This window comes from Solanum dulcamara, chromosome 9, assembly GCF_947179165.1.
Source record: "Solanum dulcamara chromosome 9, daSolDulc1.2, whole genome shotgun sequence".
Taxonomy (NCBI): Eukaryota; Viridiplantae; Streptophyta; class Magnoliopsida; order Solanales; family Solanaceae; genus Solanum; species Solanum dulcamara.
The window spans coordinates 74,616,562-74,628,752 of record NC_077245.1 but is presented as its reverse complement, the minus strand read 5'-3'; the positions used below and the strand labels follow the sequence as shown (position 1 = coordinate 74,628,752).

The 12,191-nt window shown below is 29.5% G+C and overlaps 2 protein-coding genes across 2 annotated transcripts; one reads left to right on the top strand and one right to left on the bottom strand.

Annotated features, from left to right (window-relative positions):
• The first annotated feature begins 294 nt into the window (after nucleotides 1–294).
• LOC129903472 (zinc finger protein BALDIBIS) lies at nucleotides 295–4,279 on the top strand. Its single transcript, XM_055979035.1, has 4 exons — nucleotides 295–724; nucleotides 1,096–1,495; nucleotides 2,242–2,519; nucleotides 2,996–4,279. The coding sequence occupies exons 1-4, from the start codon at nucleotides 556–558 to the stop codon at nucleotides 3,631–3,633; spliced, it is 1,485 nt and encodes a 494-aa protein (XP_055835010.1). The 5' UTR covers nucleotides 295–555; the 3' UTR covers nucleotides 3,634–4,279.
• Nucleotides 4,280–8,630: 4,351 nt separating this feature from the next.
• LOC129902918 (fasciclin-like arabinogalactan protein 12) lies at nucleotides 8,631–10,482 on the bottom strand. The gene is made up of 2 exons (XM_055978365.1): nucleotides 9,863–10,482; nucleotides 8,631–9,024 (listed from the first exon to the last, which is right to left on the bottom strand). Exons 1-2 carry the CDS (start codon nucleotides 10,385–10,387, stop codon nucleotides 8,806–8,808), a joined length of 744 nt encoding a protein of 247 aa, XP_055834340.1. The 5' UTR covers nucleotides 10,388–10,482; the 3' UTR covers nucleotides 8,631–8,805.
• Nucleotides 10,483–12,191: the final 1,709 nt, after the last annotated feature.

Here is a 12,191-nt window from a genome sequence, read left to right as displayed (position 1 = left end):
TAGTTTCTCGCCCGGTGTTTGATATCAGCATAACACTCAATTAAATTGGGATTCATGTTCGGAAATGCTAACTCCCTAACAAACGCAAATCAATATCGAACAAAATATGAAATTAGAATTAAATCACTGATCAAAAATGAAAGATCACTCCATCACAACGACCCTGTTGAAGTGGTCCACTTGAGTCTATTAGCTGACCGACTTTTAGAGACAAAAAACGTGTGTGAGAGAAGGAATAATATAATAGAGAAAATATTCTTTCTTTTATTAAGACATTTTTTTTTTTGCTTCAACTATATACTAAAATCAAACATAAACTCAGAGAAGAAGAAAATCAAGAAGAAGAAGAAGTGAAGTTGTTATATAACAACTCTATTATTTGTTTTTGTTTTAAAAAAAATTGTACATATATACTACGTGTATTTCTTGGGATTTAGTTGTTTTCAGTAAGTCTTTTGGTTTCTCCCGAAATCGAATCGAGCTAAGCTGAACTGAACTCTTTTAATTGTGTGTGTTCATTTTACTCCAAATTTTGAACTTCAAGCAAAAAAAAAAATGATGTCTGATGATGGACTTTCTTGTACCATGAGAGGTGGTTTCACTTTCATTCAAGATCCAAAAAACCCTAGTACAAATATTAATCATCCAAATCCAAACCCTAATTCATCAAATCCAGTTGCTTCTTCTGCTAATAAGAGGAAGAGAAATCTCCCTGGAAATCCAGGTAAGTAGTCAGAGATAGATCCAGAATTTAAATTATGAAGCTTCTACATATTTTGTTTGTTATTTAGATCAAAGATGGATTCAGAATTTATATTTAACGAATTCAAGATTCTGAGTTCTTCGAAAATATGAGTTTAGAACTTAATATTAATTATACTACTACTTTTAAGGGTTTTTCACGTATGTATACTTTTGTAGTTGAAAATAATGTATGACGTTTATTGATACTCTAAATCCGCCTCTGAATCATCCATCAATAACATGTTTTATATATATGCCTTCAAGATTTTCTTTTCCTTTTTTTTAGTTGAAAATAATATATATATACCCCTTCTTGTTTTGACATAATTTTATTTTTTTTGCTAATAACAGATCCAGATGCAGAAGTTATAGCTCTCTCACCGAAATCTCTAATGGCGACGAATCGATTCATCTGTGAAATATGCAACAAGGGTTTCCAAAGAGATCAAAATTTACAACTCCATAGAAGGGGTCACAATTTACCATGGAAATTGAAACAAAGAAACAACAAAGAAGTTATAAAGAAAAAAGTTTATATTTGTCCAGAAAAATCATGTGTCCATCATGATCCATCAAGAGCACTAGGGGATTTAACTGGGGTTAAAAAACATTATTCAAGAAAACATGGTGAAAAGAAATGGAAATGTGAAAAATGTTCAAAAAAATATGCAGTTCAATCTGATTGGAAAGCTCATAGTAAGATTTGTGGTACTAGAGAGTACAAATGTGACTGTGGCACACTTTTTTCAAGGTAAGTAATTTCCGTCTCGATTTATGTAACACTTTTTTATATGTTTTTTTAAATATTTTAAATTGTCATGGGTACTCCTATGATTAGTTTGTGAAACTTAAATCAACTCAATCAAGATTCACTACAAAAAGTTGTGAGTTTCGTTTTTTATCTGTCGTTAAATTGCTCCTAGCTAAGTTTAAATGTGATTGTGGTACACTCTTTTCCACGTACTCTTCATGACTTAGATTTATTACTTTTTAGAGAATTTAATTTAAATAGAGAATATAGGTAATGAGTAGTCCTATGATTAGTTTGTTGATGAAATAAATGATCTAAATCTATGTATAATTTAATTCAACTCAATCAAGATTCACTAAAAAAAAAACGGTGGGCTTCGTCATTAATTTGTCGTAACATAGAAAATTTCTTGTAGCTAAGTTTTTAATAATTTGTTGCTAATCTATTGCAAAATTGTTTATAGCTATGTTTTTGATAATCTGTCACTAATTCATCGCTAAATTATTTGATCTATTGCAAGTTAGTCGTAGCTAAGTTTTGCTAATCCGTTGCGAAATTGCTCGTAGTTAAGCTTTTGATAATCTGTTATTATGTAATATTTCGCTAAATAGGACTAGCAACGAATTTTGTTATTAGTTATATAATTTATCTATAGTTAATTTCTGTTACTTTAGTAGTTTTCTTTAAAGTTTTTTTTTCTGTTTAATTTATCCGTCGCTAATTCTCCGTTCTTGAAAATGAAACAGAAAGGACAGCTTTATAACACACAGAGCATTTTGTGATGCATTAGCTGAAGAAAGCGCAAGATTTACTTCAGTCCCAACAACAGCAAACCTTAATAATTTGAGAAATCAATTGCTTAATGGTGGGATTAGTACTAATCTCCAACAGAAGCAGCAAATGAGTGGAAATATTTCTCAATTAATGGGATTGGGATCATTAGACCCTTCAAATCAACTTAATCTTGATCATGGACAAAAACAAAGGCTACCACTTTGGCTTCATCATGACAATGCAAATTTAGGTAAGCAACAGGTTCATCTGAATTCAGTATATATATCTATATGTGTGTGTATGAAAGTCATTAAAATATCGATAAATATTTGATTCTGACTCATAATTTTGAAAAGTGCAATGATTTTAGACTAATAAGCTATGCTTCTCATATTTTTCAAAATTGTTGCTTGGTAGGTGTTAGATCCTCCAAAAATAATATATTTTGGAGGATCCTACACATGTGAAGCATCATTTTTATATAGAGTTCGAGCAGCATAGATTAAATGTTGAAATTATAGTTAAATTAAAATCATGAATCCGTCTCTAGAAGTTATAAGTGGGTTCAACTTAATTCAGTATATAAATGTGACACATTTAGTAAAGTGTCAACAAATTTTAAATTCAACCGGTATTTTCAAGAGTGCAATGAGTTTAATTAGTACATTATTGAATGTTGAATCTTTATTTAAATTTTAAAATTTTGAATTCGTCTCTCCTTCGCAGGTAACCCCAATGACTGTTTGTTAACACCAACTAGCACAACAAGCACCTTGGCTCATGAGTTAGTACAAATGGCACCATATACAAACATGTTGGGCTTGTCTTCGTCACAGAACAGTAACAACAACAATAATAATCAGTGGTTCGTCAATGACAATGGTGGTGGCGCCACCTCCTCCCCATCTTCGTTTCCATGTGTACTAAAGAAGGAAGAAGGGATCAAAAGTATTAACCCAATGTATTACAATAATAGCCATATGTCAGCAACAGCACTTTTACAAAAAGCAGCCCAAATTGGATCAACAAGGAGCAACAACAATCCACCACTCTTTAGCAATCAATTTGGGCTAATGACCTCATCTAGCCTTAATAACTTAATGATGAATAATTCTTCATCATCCAGTGCTTCAAATGTGGCTATTCATGAAAATATTCAAGGAAACAATGGATTGCTAATAGGGGCCACAAATTCAACTTCTTTAGTGTCCAACAATGCAAATACTTTGATGATGATGCAAGATAAAGGGAAGCAAGGTAACTTAACAAGGGATTTTCTTGGTGTTGGAAGGAATGAAAAGAGGCCTTTTTTGCAACAAAGTCATGAGCTGGCCAAGTTTGGTAATAATTCTAGGATTTTTTAATAGGTTGTTAGGTTCTTTTTTTCCTTAATTGGAATCGTACCATGTTGAGGACAACAAAAGTGAGTAGTTGGGAACGTCCCCTCTAGAAAAAGATCAGCAAATAATTAAAGACGATCAAAATTTCTTTTTTTTTTGGTTTTTTAGGGTTGAGGGCAGAGAAAACTGCACCGCTGGCAGAGCCATAATTTCAATTTTATGGATTCTAAATTTTTTAAAATGACTTTTTCAAGTGTTACTTAATGAGTTCTAAATTTAGCATTTCTAAATATTTAAGAAATTTCTTAACACAAATATACTATTTGAGCAAAAATTAATGAATTCAATTGAATCCACTTTCGAATTTCTAGCTCCGTTTATATTTGCAATGCGCAAATTTAAATTAATTAGATCTGGAAATCAAAAATAAGGAAAAGAACAGATTTTTCTTTAGGGATCTTGTGAATTGTGGGGGGCCACTAGAAAAGACTTGACAAAAGTGAAATGGCTTTTTACTCACTGTGTGTTATTTTTTGCTGCATGTAAAAAGTTCTTTACCTTTTTTTTTAGATTACTTTATAGTGTTATTTTATGCACTTGTTTTTATTATATAGTATATGGACATTGCAGTACTGTGAACCTTGTGACTATCTCGCATAAAACTTTAGAATTTATGAAAAAGTTAAATTTATTGGTATCTTATAATTAATATCCTTTTGGAAAATTTTATTTTTCTTCATTCTTCATCATGTAACTTTGTATTTGGTCGAAAATTTTTAATTTTGTGAAATCGATATCTCATGTTATGTCATATATTTTTATAATAATATTTTTTTATAGAAGACAAAAGATTATTCGAGTAAACAACATTGTTATTAAAAAATGTAAATGTACCACAATGTGTGGTATCACTAGTTTATTTGGGAGTCTAAAGAACTTAGGATATATGTGTGGGATAGAAAAACTATTTTCTGTAGACTCTCGATTCAAAGGAAATGTATCCGATTATTGAAAAAAACCTAGTCTTTATTTATATGTGATGCAACTAACTTTATAAATGTGGTATACATTCTATATTTTTCATCCAAGAAATGAAGGGTGAGATTATCATAATAATTAACGTTCATCTTTAGGAGTGAAAAAAGAATGAAGAAATTTGAATTTGAACTTTATGAATTTATTATCGAACTCATAACTTGAATATATTTATACATATTTAATGAATATAGATATTAATTATTATTGTGTTTATCTGAATCCGTAACTTATACTCTAGCTCCGGCTCGAAAACACAAATATTCAGAGAGGGTACATTGGCCAAACTTGTCGACTTGCTCAGTGGCTTGTCTTTTGTTTTGGAAGCATACTCAGAAGTGAGAAGAAAAGAAAAAATGATGCCCAAAAATTTATTCCACCTCTTTCCCAGGCTCATGAATTAAAGTTTAATGAACAAAAGGAAAAGTTTTCAAGCTCAATTTTTGAAAAATAAAAATAAAAAATTCTGTAAATATTTTTATTAATTGCAATATTTTGACAATTTGTATGTTTAGTTTCGATTTCGGACAAAATTTAAAAAAGTAAAGAGTTTTTTGAATATTATAATCTTAAACTAAAGATATATTTAATGTATCAAAATGTCATTTTTATTAATCTTCTGATTTCAAGCATGTGATGTGAAAAATTGAATTTAAAGAATTATCAAAAAAAGAAAAAATATGATGGAGTTGTATTTACAACCTATTTGGATAAGTTTTTTTAAAGCTGCTTATAAGCTGTGTTTATTTTAAGCTAAAAAAAAGTTGGGGTAACCCAACTTACAGCTTATAAGCTATTTTAGATAAGCTAAGTCAAACAAATCCAATTATTTTTGTGGCTTATTTTAAGCACAAAATAACTTTAAGTTAGTTAGGCAAACATTCAAAAAAGTTAAAACAACTTATAAGCAGTTTATAAGCTAATCAAAATAGGCTCTTAGTACCTCTAAGAAATATAATTATCTACTGTTAGTCAGTAATATAGATTGGCTTGGATTACTTTGTGTTGCGCGTCCAAGAAGACAACGCGCTTTGAAATGCGAAAGGACTATTATCATCCATCCCAAATAAATATTATTTTTTAAATGAACTAAAAAATAAGATGAACAAATTGAAATATGCTGAGTAATAATTGATGATCATAATGAAATCTTTATTTCACAATAATGCATCACTAGATGTAGCTGTCAAATCCTATCAGAGCTGTCCTCCACAAAATTATATATATATTTCAAAAATATTTGCATATTTTAAAAAAGAAGATGTAAAACATTAATAAATATTTATTTATATTCAATATTTATTACACCAAACTATAGTCCTTTTAATATTAATATTAAAAATTCATATAACTTAATTATGGTGAAACAATTATTTAATGTGTGCATGAAATGTTAAAATTACACACATATTGCGGTGGTAGATATATATGGTAATATGCCTTCTTATATATTATATTATGATATCAAAATCAAATTCATTTTAATTTATTGTTTAACTGATGTTGAATTTCATTATTATATATGTTGTTCACGTTGGTTAGTTGGTACTTGCTATTTGCTATAACTATTGGACTATTAAATTTTTAATAAATTATTTATATATATTAAATAAATTTTTTTAATATAAATATAAAATTTAAATCAAAACTATTGAGCTTAATTAAATTCGAAGCCACCATGCCTTATGATTATTATTCCGCCCCTAGTTATATCATTCATATATCAACATTAATTGAATATGATAATTTGTCTTCTTATAGAATATACGGAAAGACGATTCTAACCACATGACTTAGCTTTTTAAACTACATTAAATTCATTGTCTATTTTTAATCATAAAAATTACAAATCATATATATTCATTCATTTGGTGTAAATATGGAGTCCAAAATTTTTTTATCATTATATTGGTATCTCATATACATGTGAATTACACTAGATACATTTAGATACTTGCATTTTATGTGATTCGATCTGGGATACGTAGACAAATCTCACTCGACTCTCTTTCTATTTCAGTGTATCTGATAGTAAAAACATGTATCTAACTTCAAATCTGGTATTAAATTATTAATTAGTGATATAAAATATATTTATTTAAAACTATAGGGAGAATTAGTAAATATGGTAGAAACATTCGTCTAGATAGTTTCTCTTTTTTAATGGGGACAAAAATTAAAGGGAAAATAACATGGACTAGCAAACATACACTAGTTAATTAGCTAGCATAGCTATAATTTGCATTAATTATGGCTCACAACTTATTTTTAGCTGTAATTACGTCACTTCTCTCCTCTGACTCTCCTCTCTCCTCTTTTGTACATATACAAATACAAATTATACATATACATATACAATTATATGACATATATACAAAATACAATTAGCCTTTGTCGTTCGCTTCTCTCCTCCCTCTCTCGCTTGCTAGGTATACAAATGCATATGTATACCAGTTACAAATTGTACATATACATATACAATTATATGAATGCATATGTATATCAATCACAAATTATACATATACATATACAAATATATGACAGATATACAAATACAATTAGCCTATTTCCACTGTCAGTCCTCTCTCGCTCACCTCTCTCCTGCCTCTCCCAATCTCGCTTGCCAGATATACAAATACATATATATACTAGTTACATATATATAAATTATAATTATTTGACAGATATACATATACAATTCGCCTCTCTCCATTCTCTGTGCTCTCTCGCTCGCCTCTCTCCTCCCTATAACATGTAGCTATGAATTGTAATTAGCATACTATAGCTATAAAGTATAATTAAGATATTTTTGAATAGCTATATGGAAAAATTGCTCAAAATTAAACACTAGCCTTTTAAAAGGCACTCTACGTAAATTTCTGCATGTGAAAGTTGAGTTTCTATCTGGGCCTATCTAATTGGACTGAAAATATGATCATCCAGCTCAAGGAATTGCATGTCAAGATAATAACCTAAACCCTTTTGTTCCTTTAATCAAACACACAGTTTGGAGGATCAAACACGTAGTTTAGAGAATTATTGAATTTATTTCACTAATCTAATAATGTAATCACATGTTTATGAAATACGAACTATATTGAAATAATCACAGTCTATAATCGCGTATTTATTACAGTAGTGAAGAAATCTTCACAAAAAATCTTTGTTGTAGGAACTTTTAGAGAAGAAGAAGATGAAGTTTTCTGTTTTTCTTTTCTGTAGAGAATCAACGAGGAGCTCACAGAGACTCCTTTGTAATATCATGAAGCGACACCATCAATTTGGGAGTCTCCTACCCATTGTGACTTTTCTCTTTTCTTTTTTAATTAAGAATTAAATATTTAACTAACTATATATATTTATTTCTTTAATATGGACTCGGATTGATCCACAGACTCAGCGACATCCCTCTTCATACCTTTCCACCAATAGTGTGGGCGGATCGTCCTATACATCTTCGTGCTCCCTGGATACAGGAAAAAAGGTGAGCTATGCGCCTCCTCCAAGATATCATGGCACAGGACAGTGTGGGTGATCCGATTCAATTTCCTTCAGTTTTTTTCTATTATTTGTTATGTTTTTTTATTGATGTATTTTTCTTTTTAAAATTGCTTTGATATGCATTATTCAAACAAAGGATTTTTCGAAAACAGTCTATTTATCTCCATGAGGTAGGAGTAAGGGTATGTATACTCTTTATAATTTATACCCTCCTCAAATCCCACTTGTGAGATTTTACTTAGTTGTTGTTGTTGAGTTTCTGTTATATTCCTCTGTTTACTTTCACTTGTCCACTATACTAAAAACACATTTTCACTTTTAGTATTTCAAGAGGATTTTTTATTTTTTCTATATTTTACCCTTAATATTAATTTACTTATTCTCTATATTGTGATAAAATATTTATGTCAAACATTATTTTTAAAGAAACGTGTAAAGTTTAAACTGAACATGGAATAAGATGTAAGGCAAATCTAGAACAAAAATTATAATGAAATACACATAATTGTAGATACATCAAAAATTGTTTCTTAGTAGTTTACATAGATGAATATACCCAAAACTAAAAAAAGATAAAATGGTAATTATTCAAATGCATCACAACCGTCGAATCAACTCATCAAATATCACAAAGAATCCTCACCGTCCAATTTCTAATATTTATAACAACGCAAACAAGGAAATTACAAAAACCAAAACCGTCGTGCCGTGCATGGCAATCCTCTCAGTACCGGAATTATCCATCGGCGAGTCGTCGTTGCCGGAGCTAGGGCTCAATCCTTCCGGAGATTTGCTCTTTGATTTCAACGTCGCCGGAGCCGGTGCCATTGCCGGAGTAGGAGCACCAAAGATACTCATAGGTTGAAGCACTTTATCAACCTGACATGAATTATACTATCAGGTCATCCAAAAGATACTTACAAATATACATCCATAAAAAAATTGTTATTTTAAAAATAAAATAAGCTGCCTGCTATAAAAATTTGTTAATGTATAACTTAAACTCGCTTTAAAATTACATCTTTGCATGTCGAAATGTCAAGGTGTAGTTTAGTTTTTTAAGGGTATTAACGTCCATCAAATCTTAAAGTATTTTCCGTCTATCAATACTATTAATTTGATACGATGGAAGTCATTTTTCTAGAAAAACGCTTTTTTTTCATTTTCATATTGAAAAAATAATAAGAATGAGAGGTGTTAAGCTTTTTATCATCCTGGCGTCGAGCTATTTTTCCGAAAACAAACTTATTTTCTAAAAAAATATTAATTCTCCTACAAAATGAATCCTGGTATTTGATTCGAAATCGAAAATATTTCTTGAAGATCCAAAATAATAATATTAATTATCAAAAGTCAGACGAATATTTTGGTGAAATCTGATAGTTTTAAAAATTGAAAATAATATTTTAAGTGTCAAATAATGGTTAATAAAAGTAATATGAAATTAAAACTTAAGATATTTTTAAGGAGAGAAAAAAATGACCTCTAACCAACAACAAGAGAATTTATTTTCACCTTAATATTTTTCCTATAAAATATATATTCTTTCACGACCAACAACATGAATATCCCACACGTTAGGTCTGAATAGGATGAGGTACAATTACCAGAGTCGCAAATCTTATCCTTACCTTTTATGTGTTAGCTAAAGATACTATTTTCTCGCAACTAAACACTAAAAAAAAACATATTTTCTGAAAAACATTTTCCGTCATACCTGATAAACTGCAAGCTGACCATCAGTATAAATTGTATTAGCCACAGTAGCATCATCAACTCCGGTAGACACGTTAACTTGGTTACCGGACGTCGTTACGTTTAACGGGAAGTCTCCGGGACTAGCATCACCAGCTTGTGTTCTTAAAGGGTTACTAACAGTTTGAAATTGTGACATAGAAATAAAATTAGGAAGGACATGAAATTGTACTAATTGAACTTGTTGTTGTGCACTTAATGAATTTATTGTGCCTGATTTTAGGCTAGAAAATGCATTATCTGTTGGTGCAAAAATAGTCATGCCTTGGTTTGAATTATTAAGTTGTGTGTTGATTTGATCACCAACTTGTGTTACTTTCATAAGTCTAATTAATGTTGTGAATTGGCCTGCTTTTTCTAGTATTTGTGTTATGTTTGTTGGACCAGTAGGGGGTGGGGTAAGGGATGTTTGAGATAATGTTAAGGTTGAAAATTGGAGGATTATAAGTAAAATAAGTGAAAAATAAGAAAGAATTTGGTGTTTCATTTTTTTTTTTTGGAATTGAATATAGGTGAAGTTTGAAGTTTTGAGAGGAAAATAAATGATGTGGTATGGATAATAGATGAGAAGAAGAGTTGGGTTTTTTTATTTATAGGAAAGAATGTGTTAGGTGAAGGGGAGAAGGCTTTTTAGTTTAAATATCAATTTATGGAGCTATGTCGACTTACCAACGTTTTTGTTGATTAAACAATCAGAATCAAACTTTGATTTTTAGGAAAAAATATTACATCCCTTATAAGTTGGAGTGCAAGTGTACACATTTTTTTTATAGTAATGGTGGATTAAATTAAAAAACAAAAAAAATACTTTTCGTAAAACTTAAGTTTTATATACTAATCGTGTAAAATAATTTATATATCATTGTCAAAGTATATAAAAATATAATAATAGGTAACCTTTTATTATAAGTGAAATTAATAACCAATGTAAGTTTGGTGGGAAGTTACAATTATAATGGTTACAAAAATCACTTTCTTTGAAAGACTGACCATTCAAATCTTGAAATAGAGAGTAAAATGGAAAGGTTTGAGGGGTGGGGTGGGTGGGTGGGGCTTGGGTGGGGGTTAAGGAAGTATTATTGCTCATAGTTTTGTTTTGCTTAGAAAGGCAGGAAGACAGAGAGATCTCAAGTGGACTGAGTACAAAGAAGGTTTTCTATGAATGGCGGAGATGTCCTTATAATAGTCATTTTCTATAATAATAATATTGTATTATATCAGTCAAAAAAAATTTGACATTAATTTTCATGTTATATTATATTATTTTATATGATTTATATGATAATATTTTATTATAATAATTAAAAAATATTGAAAAAAACGACGCTGTTATAAAGAAGTTTGAAAAAACTTAAAAAGGAAGCTTCAATTATGAACATTGCAATTCTTGATCATTTGGGGCCATGGTCTCTAAGGTTTGGTCCCAATTCATCACATCTTCAAGTAAAGTACTCGTTATTAAAAAAAAATCATTTTCAGGAATCTTCTAATTAAATAAGACGGAATCTTATCTGTTTCATTATAATTTTTGGCGGTGAAGATACTTGAATATTAAATAAATTAGTATATTTTTGTTTCAACGTATGTGATATTCCTTCCTTTTTAGTCTGCTCTAAGAAACTAATAAACAATCACATAAATATTTATGATTTATTTTAGATCATAAATTTTAATAATCTTTCTTTCATTTTCCATGTTCAGTTAAAATCCTTCACATGTACATAAATTGAAACATAGAAAGTAATTGTTATTGGAGTACTATATTTATGAGTAGCAAAGAGAGAAGGGAATGAATGTATGAGTGATTGAAAGACTCGATCTTAAAAGAAGTTTATGTTATCAAGTCACTTAAAAGATAACTATGTACAGAAAATGATCTACGATAAGTAAGATAAGTAACTTTAAAATAGACAAACAAAAATGATTTACATTACCAAGTATATAAGTGAAATCCAGAATATAAGTAATTATAGTTCATAGTTAATACTCGAAAGTGGGGTCACTATACACATAAGAGAGATCTGAAAAAGCTATTTTCTTTTATTATATTTGTAAGTGATCATAAGAGATTATTTCTTTCCCTAATTAAGTAAATTGAGCACTAGGACTAATAGGCGAGTTTTTACATTGTCAATGCATAGAACTTAAGCTCATTTTTTATGGTATGCTCTCATCATCTTCTTAGCATTTCAAATCTTACTGATTCAGGTAAAGTTGAAGTGATTACTTGATCTAATTATTCAACACAACAATATTTATGACAGACACAAATTAAAATGTGCCAATTAAAT